The sequence below is a fragment of the Vipera berus genome, assembly GCF_964194415.1.
Source record: "Vipera berus genome assembly, chromosome: 2".
Lineage (NCBI taxonomy): Eukaryota > Metazoa > Chordata > Lepidosauria > Squamata > Viperidae > Vipera > Vipera berus.
In genome coordinates this window covers 268,132,036-268,155,934 of record NC_138203.1, presented here as the reverse complement: position 1 = coordinate 268,155,934, position 23,899 = coordinate 268,132,036, and the positions used below count along the sequence as shown (strand labels likewise).

Genomic DNA, 23,899 nt, shown 5'->3' with positions numbered 1-23,899 from the left:
AATAAATTAAATTAAATTAAATTAAATTAAATTAAATTAAATTAAATTAAATTAAATTAAATTAAATAAATAAATAAATAAATAAATAAATAGTTATTCTTTGTTATCATTGACCCAACACTCAGCACACCTCCTTCCTCTCTCGGGGACCCCAAGCGCAGAGCTGGATCGGCCCCCCCCCAGCTTCTTCTTCTCCCGGGATCGAGGCCCTCGGTGGCCCCTTTACCCCCCCACCCCTCATTTCCCCCTTGGCTTTGAAGCCGGGGCTGCCCCCCCCGCCCCCCCTCCTCTCCAACCTGGCTTTCCCCGGAAGCAACCCAAGCTCTCTTGCTCAAGGATGGCGGAGCGGGGGGGGGGGCGCCTCCCTGGATCCCAAGCCTTGGCTGGGCTTTGAAGAGGCGGCCACCGGGGGGGGGGGAGAGGCATCAACGAGTTGGGCCGCCCCCCCCCCGGGGTGGGAAGGCCCCCGGGGTCTTTCTTGGCCTTTGGCCAATACCTGGAGGAGAGGTGTGGTCAGGGCCACTTAAACAGGAGGGCGGGTCGCTGCCAGGATGGCTTTTCGATCCCCTCCAGTTGTCCCAGCCGCCCGGAGTCGGGGGGGGGGGAGAGAAAGCAGTCTTCACTCTTTGGGGCGGTGGGGCTCCCTGCTCCGCCGCTGGACTTTGGGGAGCGGGACGGGGGAGGGGGGAAAAGAGAAAGAAGCTTGTTCGACGTTGCTTGTTAGACGTTGCCCCGGCTCTGGCTCCCCTCTTGGGCTTAAGGACAGGGGCTCAGCCCTCCCCTTGGACTTGACTTCACCTGCAAGGGATCGGGGGAGGGGGGGGAATCCCTTCTTGGGACGGCGATCTGAGATTTTTTTTTTTTGCCATCGGATCTTTCTGAGCTGCGGGGGTGGGATTTATCCTCCGTCGCCTCTTGGCTCCCCAAACATCGGCTTGGGGTATTTTTTTTTCCCCCGAAGAGGAGAGACCTTGGACGCCTAACGCCTTCCAGCTTGGTCCGTCTCCTCCTCCTCCTCCTCGCTCAACCAACCCATCCGAGAGGTTATTTCGGCCTCTTTTCCCCACCCCACCCCACCGGCCGCCCGGTTCTTCCCGGGCATCTTTGGCTAACTTTTCCCCAGCCAGGCCAGAGTCGCGACCTTTCGGGGCCCTCGGTTTTTGGGGTGTTTTTTTTTGGACCGCCTTTCCAACCGGCCACCATGGCGGGGCCCTTGAGGCGAGAGCTGGGCCGCCCTTACCCTTTCCCGGTGCAGAGCCTTCATCTCAACAACCTCCCGCCTGTTCCCCAACACGAAAGCCCGGGCGGCTTCTTGCCGGAAGCTTTCAGCGGGGCCACCACCGGCCAGGCTTTTGGCTTCAAGCCGGATTACGGGCCCCCGGGAGGGATCGGGGAGCCTTATCCCGGCGGGGGTGAAGGGCCTCGCACCTGGTACCCTTTTGCTGCCGGGCCGGATGCCTGGGGCCACCCTCCCGGGATCGTGGTGGGCCCTTATGCCCTCCCGCAGCCCGGAGAAGCCTGCCAGCCCTCCAAGGCCGAGATCAAAGTGGAGCGTGACTTCGACCAAGCCGGCCCTTATTACGGGGGGCATCCCTGGGCCGGAGGCTGCCTGGTCCCTGCGGCCCCGGCTCCGGCTCAGGCCCGGCCGGCTTCTTGCAGCAGCAACAACAACAACAACAACAAGGAGGAGGCTGCTTCGCCCAGTCCGGATCCCGAGCCTTCCAGCAGCCCCGCCAGCCCGCCAGAAGAGGTGCGGAGTGGGGAGAGCAGTCCCCGGAGCGAGGCTAGTCAAAGCCCCAGCGAGCAGATGGCCTCGGAGGAAACGAAAGATGAAGAGGGCAGCGGAGAAGAGGTAGGATTGGGGCTTGGGGGGGGGAGATGATAAATAAATAAATAATAAATAAATAAACCTTTATTGTCAAAGTACAACATGTGTACATTGAGATTAGCTGAGCCTCCCCCTGGGCCAACCTATGTGGGCCAACCTATGTAGCCTTGGTGGAGCAGTGGGCTAATGCCTCCTTAAGTAACACCAGCTGCCTGCAATTAGTGCAGGTTCGTGTCCCACCAGGCTCAAGGTTGACTCAGCCTTCCATCCTTCCCAGGTAGGTAAAATGAGGACCCAGATTGTTGGGGGCAGTTAAGCTGACTTTGTAATAATGCCGTTTGGGGGGTGTTTGAAAGCCCTAATAAGCAGGCATATACATAGAATGAAGGCTACTGCTAAGCTTGTCAGCCGCCCTGAGTCTCTTCGGAGAAGGGCGGGATATAAATGGAATTAAAATAAAAATAAATAAATAAAAACCTTGAGGTTTTTGCAAGGGGCTTCTCGAAGTAAGGGTTATAAGATTAAGAAATGAACAACTCTTTTAAACAAAAAAACAACACAAAAAACTGGCGAGGACACAATTGAGGACCCTAGTACAGTTAGGGCTGTATTGATATTATCCTTCTCATCTTCTCTACCACCTTCTGCTATTGGTATCCGTGATTCCTCACGGTGTTGTATTTTAAAAGGATTAAGGATTGCAACTGTGACCTAGGATTTATGACCTATCACTTTGTTGTTGTATGTACAGTGAGAGCTTATGCACCGGAGACAAATTCCCTGGGTGTCCAATCTCATTTGGCCAATAAAGAATAATTGTCTTTGCCAAGTTTTGGGGGTTGTTGTTGTTTTTTTTTTTTGAGAGTTGCTAATTTCCCTTATTAACAGGATGCTAAAGGTTGCTTTTAGAATTCTGGCTCCTACTCCAGATAGAAAGGCATTTCTAGCCCGGTTCTCCCCCCCCCCTTCTCTTCTTCATTGCATCTTGCCTACCCAGAAAAAGATGCGCTTCAGGGTGGATGTTGCAATCCGGAGGAAGAGTCTCCTTTCTGTACTTATCTAACAATCCTGGGTCTGATCTAGTTCAAGTGGAGCATCTGTTTTGGCCCAGCGGTTTAGCGGAAGATTTCAGCAAAGGGTTTTATTTAGCACTAGTGTCTTTTTGAGGCTTTGGAGATTGCTAGGCAAATGCTGCCTAAGTTGTGGGGAGCTAATGGAAGGATTGAGGAATTGTATGAAACGCTCTGGGACTTTCACGTCTATGGAGATTCTCAGTCATCCAGGTCATGGTTATTCCAAAAGTGTTTTGTGTTTTTTTTTTCTTCCAAGAGGCAACTAGACTTTCTTGCTTTTTTGTTCTTTGAAAACATTTCGCTTTTCATCCAAGAATGAAAAGTGAAATGTTTTCAAAGAAAAAAACGCCAAGAAAGTCCAGTTGCCTCTTGGAAGGAAAAAAAACAAACACCTTTGCGTCTGGGACTTCACATTTATGTCTGGCTTGCGCCTGTGCATTATTGTTGCTGGGTAGGACAAAATGGGATAAGCCATGATCTCTATTGGGACTCCTCCATAAGTACTATGGATAAGATTTCTGAGCTGGTAAAAACTGTTCTCTGGAAGATTTGCAACTAGGGTTTTAAGAGTCCAGCTCAGCATCAAGTGCTTGGAAATAGCGCCATATCCTGCCATCATTTCGTTATTGTAAAGAAAGCAACTTTCTTCTCCTGGTGGTGCTTTTTTTGTGTGTCATGCTTTAATGAGAATCTCTAAGCTTATATTGAAACATAAATACGCGGTTGGGTTTGCAAGACTGAAACACAAACTAGCTAACTCTGTCTTGGCTTACATTGTATTATGTGTTATATTATATAGACATAATTAGTTTGTAGCTCAGTGACTGTCTTCACACAACTGCTAACCTGGTTTCTTTACTAGCCACAGTTTGGAATTTGCCCAAGACACTGAATCTTAGTTGCCAATTTTACTGGTTATACCTAACATACTAAATGACAAATCTCTTTGAGTTGAATGCTAACCAAGGTGTCCATGGTATCTGTGTTTGGAAGCAATAACACTATGAAAGGTTTTTAGGAATGGTCTTGTGTAAATCTGTACTTTCTGTATTCCATTTTTTTTCAATCCCACACCCATCTGTTACATATATATGAATTTGGGGGAAAAAATATTCAGGTTCATATTTTATACACTGGAAGCAGATTACAGTTGATGAAAGCCCATGCCATATTGTATAATCACTTTAAGGTGCCAAAAATTAGAAGCAGACAAATTAAAATTGTTGTGTAGATCTTGCTACAGAGGATCAAGTTGAGAAAAGATTGTTTTAGTTTCCTCATAAAATGGTCTGGTGTGTTTCTTTACACCCTTGAACTTTTAGAGATAAAGGCTCTAAATGCGCCTCTTTCTTCTAAAAGTCATTACATAGTAAAGCTGTATCAGATTACTCCCATCAACTCAAGTATCCTTTGCCTTACTTGCTGAGAAGGATGTAAAGCCAACAGCTTCCCCTTCTTTTTCCCCATTCAAGAATTAGTATTCAGATCTACTGTGCTGGAATCAGGAGGATTAACTGTGATTAATTAGCACCAGGATGTGTTTAATGTTACAAGCAGCTTTGAGATTTTTAATGGGAAGCAGTATATAAATATGTTAATTAAGGGCCATAAAATCACCCCTCCCAATTTGTTTAAAGTCTCCTAATGCAACACTGGAGAAGAGCCTAATGCTGGGAAAGATTGAGGGCAATAGAAGAAGGGGACGACAGAGAATGAGGTGGCTGGATGGAGTCACTGAAGCAGTAGGCGCGAGCTTAAATGGACTCCAGAAAATGGTAGAGGACAGGAAGGCCTGGAGGAACATTGTCCATAGGGTCGCGATGGGTCGGACACGACTTCGCAACTAACAACAACAACAATGCAACATTTGCTGTTACAAGTTGTCAACTAATAAATTATGAACAGTATCAAGAAATGGGACTTGATTGGTAGAACTAATAAATTTCTGAAGCCGTAAAAGAAAATATTTCTTATAAACCTGTAGAGAATTTAGAGAAAGTTTTTTTTTCTCTCCTCACTCCTATTGGGTAAGAACTCTAGGTTTCTAATGGAACTGAGGATTAATCTTTTTAAATTAAAAAGCTCTTTTTAAGATTTCCTCCCAGAAAAGCTCCTCCATTGACTTGGATTTCTTGATTAATTGCTTCTCTCATCTGTGTTCCAGCTGTTTTGCTCACTCATTAGCTGGATTCATTCAGTTGATCAGTATATAAACAATACAACAATCTCTGGTTGATTGGGTTAGCCTGACCTGGTATGTCAAAAATCATACTTTGGCATTGTGTGATTTGCAAACTACTGTTTTGGTAAACTTGGCCACTTTTTAGGCTCTATGGAGGGTATAAAACCATAATGTAAAATGAATCACAGCTTTGATTTGTTTCCATAATTCAGGTATTGCAGAAAGTGGTGTTTTTCCCAAGCAAACTGAGAAGGTTTTAGCTTTCACCCTGTTTTTTCCCCTGCATATCAGCCGTAAGAAAAATCTCTTCTATGCTAACATGCAGGATCCCAACAGTGTTCCCCAACTTGGTGCCCCCTCTGGCTAGGGGGAAATTTGGGGATGTTTGGACACGATTGCAATTTGTTCATAGTGTGTATGACCTCTATTGCACAACAAGGGGTGAAATCCATGCCAGTTTTGCCACAAACTAGCAATGCAGCATAACAATGTTGTCACAAGACGATACTGCTTGGTATCTCAATAGCGTGTATAGCTTATTGTTGAATTTATACGCTGCTCGTTCCACTATGCAAAGTGATTCTGGGTAGTTCTTCAAAGATGATTATGGAAGATTATGGAAGAAAGCAAAAAAAAATATGATACCAATTAATCAGGCAGTTTAAAATGTTTTCCTGCATGGAAAGACTACAACAGTTGGAAGTTTGTTTTTTTCTTTAAAGCCAGAGAGAACACATGATAAGCTTAGTATAAAATCAATGCAGGTTTTACTCCTCCCAGTATTAGAATTGTGTGTCGCCTGTTGAAATGAAATATTCAGCGATTCAGGATCAATTAACAGAACATTTTTTTAAAACCATGCACTGCATGAAATTCACTGCCATTGGGTGGGGATAGCCATCAGTGTGGATTTTTTTTTTTTTAGAAGAGGACTGGGCAAATTCAAGAAAGAAAGCTGTTGATCTTCAGGGCTGTTTGCTATTCTGAAATACCAGCTGCTGGGGAGCCACAGTGAAGGAGGGGTGTCAACCCCCTATTCATGTTTGTGTGTTTTTGGAATGTATATGACTGCCTACTGTGAGATACAGAGTGGTGGACCAGATCAGCCCTTGGCCCGATCAAGTAAAACTCTTTGAAGTTTCTCATTCCTTGGGGAACATTAATTAATGAAACTCCATGAACCTGCGGTGGCCAGAGAAAGCAACTGTGCAGCATTTCTATAAAAAGAGTCAAGAATCCAGAGAAAAGAAGCAACCAAATATCTCCCCTTACCCCATTTGCCAACCCAAGATCTACCAAAGTGCCCAAAGATCCAACTTGAATTTCTGAGCAGATGCGAAAAGAGCTCATAAAGTTTATTTTTAAGCTCCTTGCTAATGGTATAATAACTATTTGCTGCAGAACCAGACAGTCTTCTCAAATCCACTGAATATTGCTTGAATCCAAGAGCTATCAATCAAAGCCAGCTATTGAAATTAAAGCGAAAGGTTATAAATACTTCAGAGTTAATGCTTATTCATCTAGGTAAATAATAAAAGCAAAACCCAGATTACAGTAGATAATCTAGGAGTCTCTTTCTGATTTGATGGATTTGGTGAATGGAAAGGTGTACTTCTTAAAAAAAAGCAACAAACATTTGACAAAGAGACTGTCTCTTCCTAGTTTCCCCCCCTATGGTTAACCAGTTGAATAGATGAATCTGTGATGATAATGTTGTGTTGAATGTATTTGCTGCCCATCTCACTATCCAAGCAACTTTTAGGCTGCTTGCAAATAAAAGCAAAGTTGAAAAAAACCCATTAAAATAAAAATAGAATTATAATTAACAGGGATCAATAAAATTAGAATTAACAGGGATGAATAGCAATAGCACTTAGCCTTGTATACCACTTCATAGTGCTTTACAGCCCCTCCCCTAAGCAGTTTACACAGCATATTGCCCACCCCCCCAAAAAAACAAATCTCGTCGTTTATTATCACCTAATAAAACTTAGGTGATATATATATGGCGATGGAATGAGATGGATCCATTAGGTTCTACCTCAGAACCGAGCAGGATTTTGACTGAGCAACTGAGTTTCTCTGCCTGAAAGTACTCTTCAGCATTTCTATCAATTATTTAAATGATTTTTTCCTTGTCTTGGATGTCCTGTAGTTTCTTTTCACTCTTTGAAGTCATGGGTTGGGTGATGAGACTTGCAATTCAAAATGTGTTGGAGAAGGCTGAGTTAGAAGGCTCTCAAAAGACCCCACTTGGGTTGCTCAATGTAATTCAGAAAAAAATGCGGTGTTTTTGGTAGAATAAGCCACTGAACTAAGAAATGAAGTTTAGTAGATCAAAATTAAATAGCTAGATTCCGTGAAAATCCAAAATGCCGTATTTAGCAAAAATAATCAAATGCGTAGGGATGGTGTGAAGAATACTTACCTTGTAGGGAAAATATTGGTTAAGCTAACTCAGGGGTCTTCAAACTTGGCCCTTTTATGACTTGTGGACTTCAACTCCCAGAATTCCTCAGCCAGCATACGCTGGCTGAGGAATTCTGGGAGTTGAAGTCCACAAGTCATAAAAGGGCCAAGTTTGAAGACCCTTGAGCTAACTGTTCCTCAGCAGTGTTGTCCAGACTAACATCTAATTGAAAAAAAAGTTGTATTAAGAATAGTATAGTTTTTAAACTAGATCATTTCCAAATTAAAATGTGTGTTCTGTTTTATTGTGCATTATAATCAAACCTTACCCAGAATCCTGGGTCTGGCTCTGGCTCCAGATGGTTAAATGGAGGGGCATTGTTAAATGGAAATTATGTTCTGTGAAGAAAGGCGGAAGGGCACTTGGTGTGTTTAGCCTAGAGGAGAAATGAGAAGTGGGAAGGGAAACTAAATCACTATCCAAATATCTGAAGGACTGTACAGGTAATCCTAGATTTACAACAATTGATTTCATGACTGTTCAGAGTTACAGTGGCACTGAAAAAAGTGACTTATGACCGTTTTTCACACTTACAACTGTTGCAGCATCCTCGTGGACACATGATCAAAATTCAGACATATGGCAACTGACTCGGTACCTATGGCGGTTGCAGTGTCCCAGGGTCATGTGATCCCCTTTTGCGACCTTCTGACAAGCAAAGCCAATGGGGAAGCCAAATGCACTTAAACCACCGTGTTACTAACGATTCGCTTAACAACGGCAAGAAAGGTCGTAAAACGGCCAAGCTCTCTTTTAACAACTGCCTCGCTTAGCGACAAACGTTTTGGGCTCGGTTGTGATTGTAAGTTGAGGACTACCTGTACAGTGAGGAGAGAAGGCCTTGTGGGTGCATTGGACCTGCATCAGAGGACAGATTTAGTTAAACATTAGAACAGGGGTGTCAAACTCAGTTTCATTGAGGGCCGCATCAGCATTGCGGTTGCCCTCAGGGGGCCGGGTGGGTGTGGCCAGGGTGGGCGTGGCCTACTGGGTGGGCGTGGCTAGAGTGCGTATGGCCTACTGGGTGGGCATGGCCAGCTCTACATCGTTGGCATCAAGGGTGCCTATGGGGGCCCGGGCAGGAGTGGGACAGATCTGTGGGTCTCTGGCAAAAGGAGGGTCTCTGGGCTAGGGCCAAGGTAGTGGGGGCCGTTCCCTCACTGTTTCCAGGATGGCTTTGGGGGCCACATGAAACCACTTCGCGGGCCAGATCCGGCCCCCGGGCCTTGTGTTTGACATGTCTGCATTAGAAGAAACATTAATAAAAGTTATAGAAGTAGAAAGACTTTAAGCTACTGTTTCAGCCTGCTGGCTGGGGAATATTGGGAACTGAAGTCCACACTTCTTCAAGTCATTAAGGTTGAAAAACATTGGTTTAAGGCAGAGGTGTGGAACGATGGCCCCTTTATGACTTATGGACTTCAACTCCCAGAAGTTGGCTGGCTCAAGAATTCTGGGAGTTGAAGTCCACACAAGTCATAAAAGGGCCATCATTCCCCACCCGCTGCTTTAAAGAATGGCTGGAGAGCCTTCGCTTGGGGCTGGTGTAGCTCTGGGTTTTTTTTGGCATCTTTCAATGTAGCTTCTGTCCTGGCTCTAAATGCAAATTTTTTATTTTATTTATTTATTTTTATTACATTTATATCCCGCTCTTCTCCGAAGACTCAGGGCGGCTTACAAGCTTAGCAGTAGCCTTCATTCTATGTATATGCCTGCTTGTTAGGGCTTTCACACACACACCCCAAGCGGCATTATTACAAAGTCAGCTTAATTGCCCCCAACAATCTGGATCCTCATTTTACCTACCTCGGAAGGATGGAAGGCTGAGTCAACCTTGAGCCTGGTGGGACTCGAACCTGCACTAATTGCAAGCAGCTGGGGTTACTTAAGGAGGCATTAGCCCTCTGCTCCACCAAGGCTCCTTAAATTCCTGGACTGACATATTCTGAGAGACACTTTATTCTGTAATCGCTATCTTGAGCTGCTGTTTTGCCTCTCAGAGGTTCTTGAGTATACTTAGTAACCAGGCTCTTGAGAAACTTTAATTGCGATGCTATAAGAAAACCTGACTTTTCGTACGTTGCTAAGGGATTAAAAATGGAAAGTAAAATGCAATCCATCTTATTTATTCCATCCTCACATACCACATTATCCATCCCTGTTAATTCTAATGTTTTTACTGCTTTTGCACCTTTGCTTTTATTGTATTGTAGGCTGCCTAGAGTCACTTGGATAGTGGGATGGGCAAATTTAATAAAGCAATCTGATCCCCTGTAGTATTGTCTTAAATACGGGTAGTCCTTGACTTAAAAACATTCATTTAATGACCATTCAAAGTTACAACAGCACTGAAAAAAAGGACTTAGGACTAGTTCTCATACTTAATGACTGTTGCATCTTCCCCACAGCCACGTGATCAAAGTCTGGGTCAGGAGTAGGCAACCTCGGCTCTCTTATGACTCATGGACTTCAACTCCCAGAATTCCTGAGTCAGCATAGCTGACTCAGGAATTCTGGGAGTTGAAGTCCATGAGTCATAAAAGAGCCGAGGTTGCCTACCCCTGGTTGGCAACTGGCATGTATTTACAATGGATCCCGGGATTGTCATTTGCAACCTTCCTAGGGAGACTCTGAGAAGCAAAGTCAACGGGGGAAGCCAGATTCACTTAATGACCATGGTTCACTTAACAACCATGGCAAAAGGTCATAAAATGGGGCATGGCTAACTTAACAACTGCCTTGCTTAGCAACAGAAATTTGGGGCTCATATCTGTTGATCTTTTTTTCCTTTCTCTTCCTTTCTTTTTTTTTAAGAGTCATACCTGAGTTGAAATGCTTTAAATAAATACAGGTAGTCTTCAACTTACAACAGTTTGTTTAGTGACCATTCAAAGTTACAACGGCACAAAAAAAAGCGATTTATGACTTTTTTTTCGCATTTACGACCGTTATGGCATCCCCATGGTCCCGTGATCAAAATCCAGATGCTTGGCAACTGGTTCATATTTATGACGGTTGCAGCGTCCCAGGATCATGTGATCCCCTTTTGTCACCTCCTGACAAGCAAAGTCAATGGGGAAGCTGGATTCACTTAACAACCGTGTTACTAACTTAACAGCTGCAGTGATTCACTTAACAACTGTGACAAGAAAGATTGTTAAGACGGGGCAAAACTCACTTAACAAATGTCTCGCCTCACAAAATAAATTTTGGGCTCAATTGTGGTCATAGGTCGAGGACTACCTGTAAATGAAGGTGAATAAAAAGAACGGCAGGAGGAAGGGGGCAAGACGTTGCTCTTTCTTCCCCAGCCTCTTTTTTCAAAGTGTTATGGGTCCTGGGTTCATCCCTGAAGTTGACTGGAAGGAGATTGAGAATAGACAAAAGAAACTATTTTCTTCATATACGACATAATTAACCTTTGGAATTCATTGCCACTGGATGTGGTAAGAGCTCTACAGGAGAACTAGATCAGTTTGTGAAGGACAGGTGATTAGTGTTGAGGAACCTAGTGCCTTGTTTTCCCGAACGTAATACCTATCCCGAAAATAAGCCCTACCTTGATTTTTGGGGGTGGGCCTAATGTAAGCCCTACCCCCAAAATAAGCCCTAGTTTTGGAGTGAGGCACACACCTAAAAATCAAGGTAGGGTGGGTGTGGGTGTGGATCTGCCCTACGTGCCCCGCATCCAGGCCTCTCCTCGCCAGCCCCCTTCTTCTGCTGTGTCTTCTGCGGCCGGGCCTGCATTTCTCAGTCACAGGCCTTTCCAGGAAGGCCACTGCAGGCGAGAATCGAGCTATGGATTCAATCCATAGCCCGGTTCTGCAAGAGATCTGCAGCTGAGGACTGAGCAATGGATTGAATCCATAGCTCGGTACTCGTCTGCAGAGGCCTTCCGGAAAGGCTTGACCGCAAAATGCAGGCTGGAGTGCAGCTGCAGCATGAAGCTGCTCCTTCGGCCCAAGAAGAAGCGGGCTGGCTGGGCAGGGCTGTCGGTGCTGGAGGAGAGTAAGACATCGCCCAAAAGTAAGACCCGGTGCCTCTTTTGGAGGCAAAAAAATAAAAAATAAGACCCGGTCTTATTTTCAGGGAAACACGGTGTTACCTCTAAGTTGTGGGCAACCTGTGCTGTCAAGTGCCAGTTATAGAGGAACGCTAGTATTAGAAGAGGGACGCGGTGGCTCAGTGGGTTAGGACGCTGAGCTTGTCGATCGGAAGGTCGGCAGTTTGGCGGGTTGAATCCCGAGTGCCGCGTAGCAGAGTGAGCGCCTGTTACGCGTCCCAGCTTCTGCCAACCTAGCAGTTCGAAAGCACGTAAAAAATGCAAGTAGAAAAATAGGGACCACTCCGGTGGGAAGGTAACAGCGTGCGCCTTTGGCGTCTAGTCATGACGGCCACATGACCACCGAGACGTCCTCAGACAAGCGCTGGCTCTTTGGCTTTGAAACAGAGACGAGCACCGGCCCCTAGAGTCAAAAACGATTAGCACGCATATGCGGGGGAACGTTTACCTTTACCTTTAAATACAAGACACACTTACATATGGGGGATGCATTTGTGGCAGAATTCTATAAAAGCTCCATTTAATCTGGAGCTGGGTTTACTTATCATCTAATCTTCCCAACTAGGAAGTCTTCTCTGTTGGAATACAGCTTTAATTGTCCAGGTTATTGTGGGGTCAACCTAGCAATGAGGGTTGTAGATACATATGTCATATCTGAAGAGCAATAACTTATTATCAAGGTAGTCCATAACTGTGCCTCTCTGCTATGGAGGTCAGCCACCCCCAATTTGGGGTTCTCAAGATATGTTGGGATTTCAGCTGCCAGAATTCCTGACATAACTAAATAAATTGGCAATAAAAAGTGTTAGTAACAGCAATCCTCCCTATAAAGTGGCTATTACTTCCTATTCTTTAAGGTTAGACCAGGATATAATCCCAGCAGAACGGTTGACCCAGAGCAGTGCAACTACTGAAATTAAAATAATAATAATAATAATAATAATAATAATAATAATAATAATAATAATAATAATAATAATAATAATAATGATGATGATGATGAAGAAGTTGTTGGAAGGGACCTTGGAGGTCATCAAGTCCAACCCCCTGCTAAGGCAGGACACCCTATACCATTTCAGACAAATGGCTGGCCAATCTCTTCTTAAAAACTTCCAGTGTTGGAGCATTCACAGCTTCTGGAGGCAGGTTGTTCCACTGGTTAATTGTTCTAACTGTCAGGAAGTTTCTCCTTAGTTCTAGGTTGCTTCTCTCCTTGACTAGTTTCCATCCATTGCTTCTTGTCCTGCTTTCAGGTGCTTTGGAGAATAGCTTGACTCCCTCTTCTTTGTGGCAGCCCCTGAGATATTGGAACACTGCTATCATGTCACCCCTCACCCTTCTCTTCATTAAACTACACATACCCAATTCCAGCAACCGTTCCCTATATGTTTTAGCCTCCAGTCCCCCAATCATCTTTGTTGCTCTTCTCTGTACTCTTTCTAGAGTCTCGACATCTTTTTTACATCGTGGTGACCAAAACTGGATGCAGTATTCCAGGTGTGGCCTTACCAAGGCATTGTAAAGTGGTATTAGTACTTCATGTGATCTTGATTCTATCCCTCTATTAATGCAACCTAGCACTGTGTTGGCTTTTTTGGCAGCTGCAGCACATTGCTGGCTCATATTTAAGTGATTGTTCACTAGGACTCCGAGATCTCTCTCACAGTTACTACTATTGAGCAAGGTACCACCTATACTATACATGTGCATTTGATTTTTCCTGCCTAAATGTAGAACCTTACTTTTTTCACAATTGAATTTCATTTTGTTAGATAGTGCCCAGTGTTCGAGTCTGTCCAGATCCTCCTGTATCTTAAGCCTATCTTCTGGAGTATTGGCTATTCCTGCCAGCTTGGTGTCGTCTGCAAATTTGATGAGTTCCCCATCTATCCCCTCATCCAAATCGTTGATGAAGATGTTGAAGAGCACTGGGCCCAGAACAGAGCCCTGGGGCACCCCACTACACACTTCCTTCCATGTAGATGCGGTTCCATTGAGGACCACACGCTGAGTACGGCCTGTCAGCCAGCTACGAATCCATCTAGTGGTGATGCTGTCTAACCCACATTTTACTATCTTACCAAGTAGTAGGTTGTGATCTACTTTATCAAATGCCTTACTGAAGTCCAAGTAAATTATATCTACAGCATTCCTCTGGTCCACTAGTTTTGTCACTTGGTCAAAGAATGCAATAAGATTTGTCTGGCAGGATCTGTTTTTGACAAACCCATGTTGACTTTTAGTGATGACTTTGTTTGCATCTAGGTGTTCGCTGATTTGTTGTTTGATTATCTTTTCCAGAATCTTCCCAGGTATTGAGGTCAGGCTGATAGGTCTGTAGTTTCCTGGATCTATTTTTTTCCCTTTTTTGAAGATGGGAACTACATCAGCTCTCTTCCAGTCCTCTGGTAGTTCCCCAGTGCTCCAGGATCTTTGGAAAATATAGTTCAGGGGTTCTGAGATCACATCTGCCAGTTCCTTGAGAACCTTGGGGTGCAATCCGTCTGGTCCTGGTGATTTGAACTCGTCTAGGCTGGACAGGCGCTCACTTACCATTTTCTTGCCTATCTTAACTTGCGTTTCTATTGTTTTTTATGGCACTGGTTTGGGTAGGTTGGACTGTTTTTTCCCTTTGTGTAAAGACAGATGCAAAAAACAAGTTAAATAGTTCTGCTTTCTCCCTGTTGCTTGTCACCTTCTTGCCACTTTCCCCCACTAATGGACCAATCATTTCCTTAACTTTTTTCTTTCAAGTAGTCTGGCCAAACATGAGTAGCTCTTTAGGACTTCTTCAAACTTCCTATTTTTTTTTTAAATTAAAGCACTACTAGTAGAATGGAGCAACAGCAGCTTCTTCCTCTGTTGCATTTATATTCCACTGCAATCTGGAGACTTCACACAATAACAGTACAGGTAGTCCAGGACTTACAACTACAATTGAGCCCAAAATTACTGTCACTAAGTGAGACAGTTGTTAAGTGAATTTGGCCCATTTTGCGACCTTTCTTGCCACAGTTGTTAAGCGATTCACTGCGCTTGTTACACTAGTAACATGCTTGTTAAGTGAATCTGACTTTGCTTGTCAGAAGGTCACAAAAGGGGATCACATGACCCTTGGGACACTGCAACCGTCATGAATATGAGTCAGATGCCAAGTATCTGAATTTTGATCATGTAATCACGGGGATGCCACGATGGTTGTAAGGTCACTAAACGAATTGTTATAAGTTGGCTACTTTTACAAGAGAATGAATGAATGAATGAATGAATGAATGAATGAATGAATGAATGAATGAATGAGCAAGCCAGCCTAACAAGCTCAAAGGACCACTACCTTTTCTGCTGTCAGAAATGCACCTCTTGTAGATCTGATATCTGCTCAACAACCCTTACATATAACAGATAACTTTATCCTGTCTGCTCATCCTGCCTTTGGGGCTTTCAATCAAGACCCCTCCTCCTCCTCCTACCCCTCCTCATTGAAAGTGACATTCCCCAAGGGCTTCTAACACACACACACACCCTCCCAGTAGTGTCTGACTAAGCTTGTGGAGAGCCACTTGGAGTGCTAAAGTCACTTCAAAGCACTTTTGTTGCTGCCTTGAAAGAGTTCATCCTCTTGCCCCTTGGCAAGCTAGACCTTGTGATTGGCCTCCAGCCTGTGGAAGGAAACTGGGGCTTGGACCATGGATTGTTCTTCACCCCTGCATGTATGGTGGCTATTTCTAAGGAGCACAAGCTTCTAGGAACGGTGGTCTGCTCAACTCTCCAAATTTTGAATCCTCCCAAGTGTGAGATCTTTGACGTTCACAATCTCCAGCTCATCTCAGGTCCTGAGGAGTTCTGGAGGAAACAACCCTAAATGGAGAGTGTAGGTTAATTGTTGCAAGAGGCAATTGGAGCAGAACAGATCTTAGGAGGAGAACATACCCTCTGTCAACCTCCTTCACAGTCCCCGGATGGTGGAGAATTGGAGAAGTTTCTCTGAGAAGCTTCAGAGAAGAGCAACTAGTATGATTAAAGGCCCAGAGACTAAAAGATATGAAGAACGGTGGCCGGAACTGGGTATGGCTAGTTTAGAAGGGGGGGGAAAGAACTAGGGGTGACTTGATAGCAATATATCCAGTATTTGAGGGGCTGCCAGAAAGAGGAGAGGGTCAAATTATTTTCCAAAACACCAGAAGGCAAGACAAGAAACAATGGATGGAAGCTAATCAAGGAGAGAAGCAACCTGGAATTTAGGAGAAACTTCCTAACAGTGAGAACAATCAGTGAAACAACCTGCCTCCAGAAGTTGTGGATGCTCCAATACTGGAAGTTTTAAAGAAGAGACTGGACAACCATTTGTCTGGAGTGGTATAGGGTCTCGAGCAGACCTCCAAGGTCCCTTCCAGCTCTCTTCTGACTGGCTGAAGAATCAAAGTGTGCATGCTAGCCATAATGCTATTTGTGACAGAAACAAGATTGAATTGAATCGAATCGAAATAAATCAAATTGGATACTTTATTTGGCCAAGTGTAATTAGACACACACAAGATGTTTGTCTCCGGTACAGAAGCCCTCGGTGCTTATTTTTAATACCAATAAAAGGGAGGGGGGCAAAAGAAGATAATAAGGATAAATAATAATGCCACAACCCACACTTCATGGGTTAATATGCATAGACATCGGACAGCATTGTGAGAATTAGGGGTTCCGCAGAGCGATACAGCTGTGTCCTGAGGGAAGGAGTCGATACACTTACACTTTTACGACCCCTCTCAGGATGGGAGGGGGGGGTTCTGCAGATATCCCTCTGACCCCACCCAATATACAAGCAGTCTGGTTGCAATTGTTGCCTTGGAGCCTGTACTTACTTGATAGTTAAGAATGTAAGCTTGAGGGGACAAAAAAAAGAAAGAAAAAAGAAAAACCTGGCAGATTTCTTCTGGAGAAGATAGGATTAAGCTCTGATGGGCAATTAAGTAGGCTCCGGGCTAGAGAGATTGGCTGCTTATTATTTTTAGAAGCAACACAAAAGGAAGAGCCTGTTGGCCGGATGGCTTTTCTTATCATAAATGTGAAGATACCCAGGGATTGTCTGCTGAAGATTATCTACCGACTGCTCAAAAGAAGAGAGTGAGAAAGACAGAGAAAAGGGATAGGCGAGCTTGAACTTCCCTTCCCGCCTTTGCAGCAAGAAATTTAATAAATCACTCCAGCAGGGAGACGTTCAGGTATGGCGAGGCACCAAGATCGGTTGATGTGATCCTTGGAGGGGGTTGATTTCTAGTGATTAAAAGGAATCCATCGGATTATTATTATTATTATTATTATTATTATTATTATTATTATTATTATTATTACTACTACTACTACTACTACTACTACTACTATTATTATCAGTGCTTTTTTTTGTAAAAGAAAAAGGTGCCAGAACTCACACGTCATACAACCCGCCTTGCCTACCCTACAAGGTTCCATCCCAAAAAAGGTGCCGGAACTCCGTTCTGAGCATTCTATGAGGAAAAAAAAGCCCTGATTATTATTATTAGCACACTGGCACACGTTAAAAATGAAATTCTGTTGCTTGCTTTCAAAATTGTACACATAACACACATATAAACATGCTATATACAACACATGTATGGACAACATTCCTCCAGGCCTTCAAGTCCTCTACCATCTTCTGGAGTCCATTTAGGCTCACGCCTACTGCTTCAGTGACTCCATCCAGCCACCTCATTCTCTGTCGTCCCCTTCTTCTCTTGCCCTCAACCTTTCCCAGCATTAGGCTCTTCTCCAGTGAGTCCTTCCTTCTCATTAGGTGGCCAAAGTATTTGAGTTTTAGCTTCAGGATCTGGCCTTCTAAAGAGCAGTCAGGGTTGATCTCTTCTAGGACTGACTGGTTTGATCGCCTTGCAGTCCAATGGACTCGCAGGAGTCTTCTCCAGCACCAGAGTTCAAAGGCTTCAATTCTTTGGCGCTCAGCCTTTCTTATGGTCCATGTATATACCTACACCCTTACATATACAGTAGTGGCCAAAACTGACACCTGATTGGTTATCTAAATGCTCGTGCTCATTGGCTACAACCAGATGAAGGAACGCTACCTGATATCAACCTAAGGAAGTTGTGCTTCCATTTCCTGGTTATTTAGCTATAACTTTTCATAGAATACAGTACAGGTAATTGAACAAACTTTGTTGCATTACATTCTTGATTATCTTTCCATTGATATATAATTTTATGGTACTACTCCAAAAAAAAAGTACATCTTGTTTTGGCAATGAGCCAATCAGATCACAATAGGATTCAGTTATTGATGTCATGTATGGGAAGCTGAGAGGAGGACATTTGTCAGTGTGTTATGTGATCACTATCAAGTTGGTTGGGGTTTTTTTTTTGTGTTCTTACATTTGGTGAGCTTGTAAAACGTAATAAAATTTGAAGTATTGGTGCAAAGAGTTGACTGGTTGCCCAGAAAGCGATGTAAAATAGTATTATTAAGTGAACAAGGCTACAGTGGTAAAGAAATTAGAAGGAAAATTGGTGGAAAATTAACCCATGGTGGCATTTTTACTGTACACTTTTCCCAAAAGGTTTCCACAATTTTGTCCACTCCTGTAAATAATATATATATAAATATTAATCACTGTTAATATTTGTATGTCTTTATATGTAAGGATGTTGGTATATGCGTATCTTGTATGTAGCATGTTTATATGTGTGTTATGTATGTGTACACTTCTGAGAGCAGGCAACAGAGTTTCATTTTTAATGCGTGCCAGCGTGCCCACAGTAAAAAAAAATGACAGTAAAGGTTATCTTCTTCTGATTTACAAACTGTCCATATTCTTTTCAAGTCTCTTTCAATACCAGCTCATCCACTGATTACTGTATGAGAATTAAAACCACTGCCCTCCCTCGAGTCTCGACTGCCCCACTTCACATTGGAGAGAACTGTGTGGAGAGAGTTTCCTCCTTTAAATTTCTGGGAGTCTACCTCTGTGAAGATCTGACCTGGAAAGTTAACACAACTCAGGTGGCTAGAAAGGCCCAACAGAGGCTTCACTTTCTTAGGGTCTTGCGGAAGAACAGGGTAGAACAACGGCTAATGACCCTCTTTTACCGGTCTACTATAGAGAGCGTCCTCTCGTATGGTATTGTGGTTTGGTATGCTGGTCTGACAGCCGCGGATAGGAAAGTATTGCAGAGGGTAGTGAGCACAGCACAAGACATTGTGGGCTGTTCCCTGACACCACTGGATGACATCGCCAGGGCTCGTTGCCTTGGAAGAGTGAGGAAGATTCTCAGGGATGACTCACACCCTGGACGGTATCTCTTTACTCTCCTACCATCCGGTAGGAGATATAGGAATATAGCCAGCCGTACCAACAGGCTGAAAAATAGCTTTTATCCGTGGGCTGTTAGGCTTTTAAATGGGACATAATCCTATGCAGAATTGACTTGGGAGGCCGGTGTGTGGTGTAGTTGGTTCACATAGCGTGGTGGGATGGAGGGTTTGTTGTCACTGTGTGTTGGGGGGAGAGAGCACGGGGGAGGCTCAGCTAATCTCAATGTACACATGTTGTACTTTGACAATAAAGGTTTATTATTTATTATTATTATTATCCTGATTAGTATAAAAGAAAAAAATATCTCACTTTCCCAATGATTATTTATTTGCTTAATGGTTAGCTGTCCATCCCCATTTCCTCGAGATTTCCCCCTGGAACAACAGCTGGTTCAGGTAGGTAAGCAACAGTGACTGGCTCAAAATCACTCAGTGAGTTTCTATGTAAGAGGGTGGAATTAAACCTGCCTGCACCCCCCCCCTTTTTACAGTTTTAAAAATAAGTAAATACAGGTAGTCCTTGACTTACAACAGTTCATATAGTGACTATTCAAAGTTACAATGGCAATGAAAAAGGTGACCTGCGACCGTTTTTCACAGAACCAATGCAGCATCCCCGTGGACACACGATCAAAATTCAGAGGCTTGGCAACTGACTTGTACCTAGGGCAGTTGCAGCGTGCCAGGGTCAAGCGATCTCTTTTTGCGATCTTCTGGCAAGCCAAGTCAATGGGGGAGCCATGTTACTAACTTTAACAACCGCAGCGATCCACTTAACAACCTATGGCAAGGAAGGTCACAAAATGGGGCAAAACTCACTTAACTAACGTTTCATTCAGCAACAGAAATTTTGGACTCAGATGCGGTCGCAGGTCAAGGACAACCTGCATACAGTATTACTCCAGATGAGGTGGTAGGAGCAAAAAGTTAAAAATGGCTCAGATAAATTCCAGATGAGAGAGTAGTCACCAAGAGTTGTCCCAAAGGTGCTTTTCCCCCTTCCCCCTCCAAAAAAAGGCAACTGGACTTTCTTGGGGTTTCTTTTTTTTCCTTTGAAAACATTTTGCATCCAAAAAGCATCTTCTCAGTTCTTCAGCTCTTTTGCTTAGTTGAGAAGCAAAAGGTTTTCAAAGAAAAAATAAAAAAAACAAGACAGTCCAGTTGCCTTTGGGGTGGGGGGGGGAAAGCAACTTTTGGGACAACCATGACATAGATGATTGAGAATCAAATCTCCATAGACCAGGGGTAGGCAACCTTGGCTCTTTTCTGACTCGTGGACTTCAACTCCCAGAATTCCTGAGCCAGCTACGCTGAGGGGAAAGGGAGAGGTTTCCAAGCTGAGCCATGCTGGCTCAGGAATTCTGGGAGTTGAAGTCCACGAGTCAGAAAAGAGCCCAGGGGTAGGCAACCTTGGCTCTTTTATGACTCGTGGACTTCAACTCCCAGAATTCCTGAGCCAGCTACGCTGAGGGGAAAGGGAGAGGTTTCCAAGCTGAGCCATGCTGGCTCAGGAATTCTGGGAGTTGAAGTCCACGAGTCATAAAAGAGCCAAGGTGGCCTACCCCTGCCATAGACATTTAGCCCAAAGTTGTAACTTTTCTGAAAAATGAGCATGTCTTACTGCTGTCTTTGAAAATGCAGACCTGTATCAATCAAGGTGCTTCTTTTTCTTTGCCCCCCCCCTTAGGAAACAACCACTACAGAGGAGCTGGAACAGTTTGCTAAGGAACTGAAACACAAAAGAATTACCTTGGGCTTCACCCAGGCAGATGTGGGACTGGCCCTGGGTTTACTCTATGGTAAGCTGTTGATTTTTAGGCTTGCAAAATTTTAAAGAAATGAAACTTTTTTTTTTGAAAGTGGCACTTGAGACTACTCCTGGCTCAGAATAATAAGGACTTACAGCACAAAAGAGTTGAGAGGGAGGCCAGCTGAGTTAAAGAGATGTGTTACATTGAATTGAATTGATCTTGATCTGTTGATAAGATTAACCCATTAGTCCAAACAGTAGTTCCAAAGTGAGAATCATCTCTCCTTTAATGCATTGTTATCTAACAAGGGATACTCCTTTTAAGAGCTTTTTATTTTAAAAGGTGTAACTGGCACCTAATTTGCAGGGAACCTTTTTTTTAAAAAGTGTTTTGATTTATCAGTTAAATCTTGTAGCATTTCCAGAAATATTTCTCACTGTATATTCTTGTAGGATTTTTTTCTGTGACCTGGAATTAACTAATTCCTTCCTTCCTTCCTTCCTTCCTTCCTTCCTTCCTTCCTTCCTTCCTTCCTTCCTTCCTTCCTTCCTTCCTCCCCTCCCTCCCTCCCTCCCTCCCTCCCTCCCTCCCTCCCTCCCTCCCTCCCTCCCTCCCTCCCTCCCTTCCTTCCTTCCTTCCTTCCTTCCTTCCTTCCTTCCTTCCTTCCTTCCTTGTAGAGAGCCTAATTTCATTTGGTTTTCTACTGAATAATTTGTGCATTTGAATCTAAAATGTATGGGCAAGAAGTTGGCTTAGAGAGTGTTTAAAGATTCTTCCAACAGTTGAATTGTTAGCAAAGTAGTTGACAACAATATTGAATATTCCCTATTTTCCTTTAGTTACTACAGAGCGTGAACGCTTTACAAAAAGCCTCTTAGAGTCAATGAGAGACTGAGTTCTGATATTTATAGGATTCTCTTCAGTAATGCTTACTGCAGATCAGCTTCTGACCTACTAGATTCCTCTTGTAAATATCGGTCTTCTTTCTTCCATTTATTTTTTGTCACTTACTCACGCAGGGAAAATGTTTAGTCAAACCACCATCTGCCGCTTTGAAGCTTTGCAACTCAGCTTCAAGAACATGTGTAAGCTGAAGCCTCTCCTTCAGCGTTGGCTTCAAGAGGCTGACGGCAACGAGAATTTGCAGGAGGTGAGTTCCTAGTATGGATGCATGGATGTCATGTCTCCAGGACCTGAAAGAATTCTTCATTTGGGAGGCTTAAGTTATTAATTGTTACCAAGAATTATTAATAATGGCATCTCACTGAGAGTTCTAGGCAGATAGGAGCCTGTCTCTTTCCCAAGGAGTATAGAATTTAAAGGGTTTTGCTTAATGTTTGAAATGAAAAGAGCATCAATCTGAACTGTGGTGGTCCAGAATGTCATGAACAATTTGTTATTTCAAAAAGGATCTGCTTATTGGAATTTTTTTTCAGAGCATCTCCTGAACGGTGAGACTGACACCCCCCCTCCAAAAAAAAAGGCAGGAACATTTCTCACATTTTACACATCCTGCAGTACGATTTTGACTTGGAGTGATAAAATGAATTACTCGATGGAATCTCTCGGAGTTGTGGGTGCTCCATGACTGGAAGTTTTTCAAAAATAGACCAGACAATCATTTGACCAGGATGGTATAAGATCTCCTGCCTTGAGCCAGGGGATTGGACTAGAAGGCCTCTGAGGTCCCTTACAGCCCTGTGGTTCTGTGTTCTAAGCATGGGAAGAGCAGGCTGATGAAAAAGTTGCAAAGCTCATGTTTTGGCTGCAGTAGCAAAGGAAATTGGATGAATTTTTGCTATATAGCTCAATGAAGATACAGTTTAGTTATGTAGATCAGCTTCCTCCATTCAATGCTTCCATTGATATATCCATCCATCCATCCATCCATCCCTCCATCCATTCACTGGGACTTGAATGGTTCTTATAGCAGGGGTTATCAATCTAATGCAGACATGTCAAACACAAGGCCCGGGGGCCAAATCCGGCCCGGGAAGTGGTTTCATGTGGCCCGCGAAGCCATCCTGGAAACAGTGAGGGAGCAGCCCCCGCTGCCTTGGCCCTGGCCCAGAGACCCTCCTTCTGCCAGAGACCCTCAGATCTGTCCCACTCCTGCCCAGGCCCCCATAGGCACCCTTGATGCAAACGATGTAGAGCTGGCCACGCCCACCCAGGCCATACACACTCTAGCCACGCCCACCCAGTAGGCCACGCCCACCCAGGCCATACCCACCCAGCCCCCTGAGGGCAACCGCAATGCTGATGCGGCCCTCAATGAAATTGAGTTTGACACCCCTGATCTAATGTCTCTCATGTCACTATTTAAAGCTTTCTAATAGCACTCATTAATTCCTTAGTAATGCTTAATTGAAATGTTCTGTAAGTATGCTACCACAGCATCAAAATCCACACACATTTTTTTATTACCCTATTATTCATTTCTGCTATGTCATTACTAAATAGGAGGGGGAAGAAGCAGAAAGGGGAGGGACTCTTCCCTAAACAAAATTTTTTGCACCTTTTCTAAGGCAGAGTTGAGCAGGAACGAATGAAAAACCGGAAATAGCCCCCCAAAATGCAAGCATTACAAAAAGGTTGCAAAACAATTCAACCCAGAAAGACACCAAGTGAACAATAATTTGATTTTTTGCACATAGCGGAAAGGGAAATAAACAGGACACTGAATGATGGAATTTGAAGATACACTAAAAGAGGAGAAAAGAAATTTTAGAGAAATTGAACAAGGAATTTCTTTCTGTCTTCATTGTTGAAGATGTAGAGCATCCTTGAATGAGCTTTCTCAAGAAGGAAATCAGATGAACTGAGAGAGTGATGAAGTGAGAACCTTAATGGATCAATTAAAAATGGGCTTTATGTCCATCATTCTGGATAAAATGTTGAAAATATTAAAAGAGGAAATAATTTTAACATTCAGAACAAATCTTGTTGAAAAGGAACTGAAGTGGCCGCCTCAAAGTCTTGTCTCATTAACTTTCTTTTTAGGATGTCAAAAAAAAACGTAAATGGGGTAATTTAGTAGACAGCATCCTTGTGCTTTCGACATTTCTCTCGTGTAAAGTTTGTAATCAAAATTCAACAGCCGTTAGATAAAAGGGAGATGCTTTCTAGAAAAAACAGAATAAAGACAAACCGTTTTCAAATTAGCTATTCAAAAAAGAGTCCTTCATGGATCAAC

General features: G+C 43.7%; 1 protein-coding gene across 1 annotated transcript in view; it reads left to right on the top strand.

Annotated features, from left to right (window-relative positions):
• Positions 1-1,201: 1,201 nt before the first annotated feature.
• POU5F1 (POU class 5 homeobox 1) overlaps positions 1,202-23,899 on the top strand; it is a gene marked incomplete at both ends in the record, with an annotated part of 29,938 nt that continues 7,240 nt past the window's right edge. Inside the window, 3 exons of the mRNA XM_081319103.1 lie at positions 1,202-1,852; positions 20,640-20,751; positions 21,723-21,853. Of these exons, the coding sequence (XP_081175229.1) occupies positions 1,202-1,852; positions 20,640-20,751; positions 21,723-21,853 (894 nt within the window). The remainder of the gene's footprint in view (positions 1,853-20,639; positions 20,752-21,722; positions 21,854-23,899) is intronic.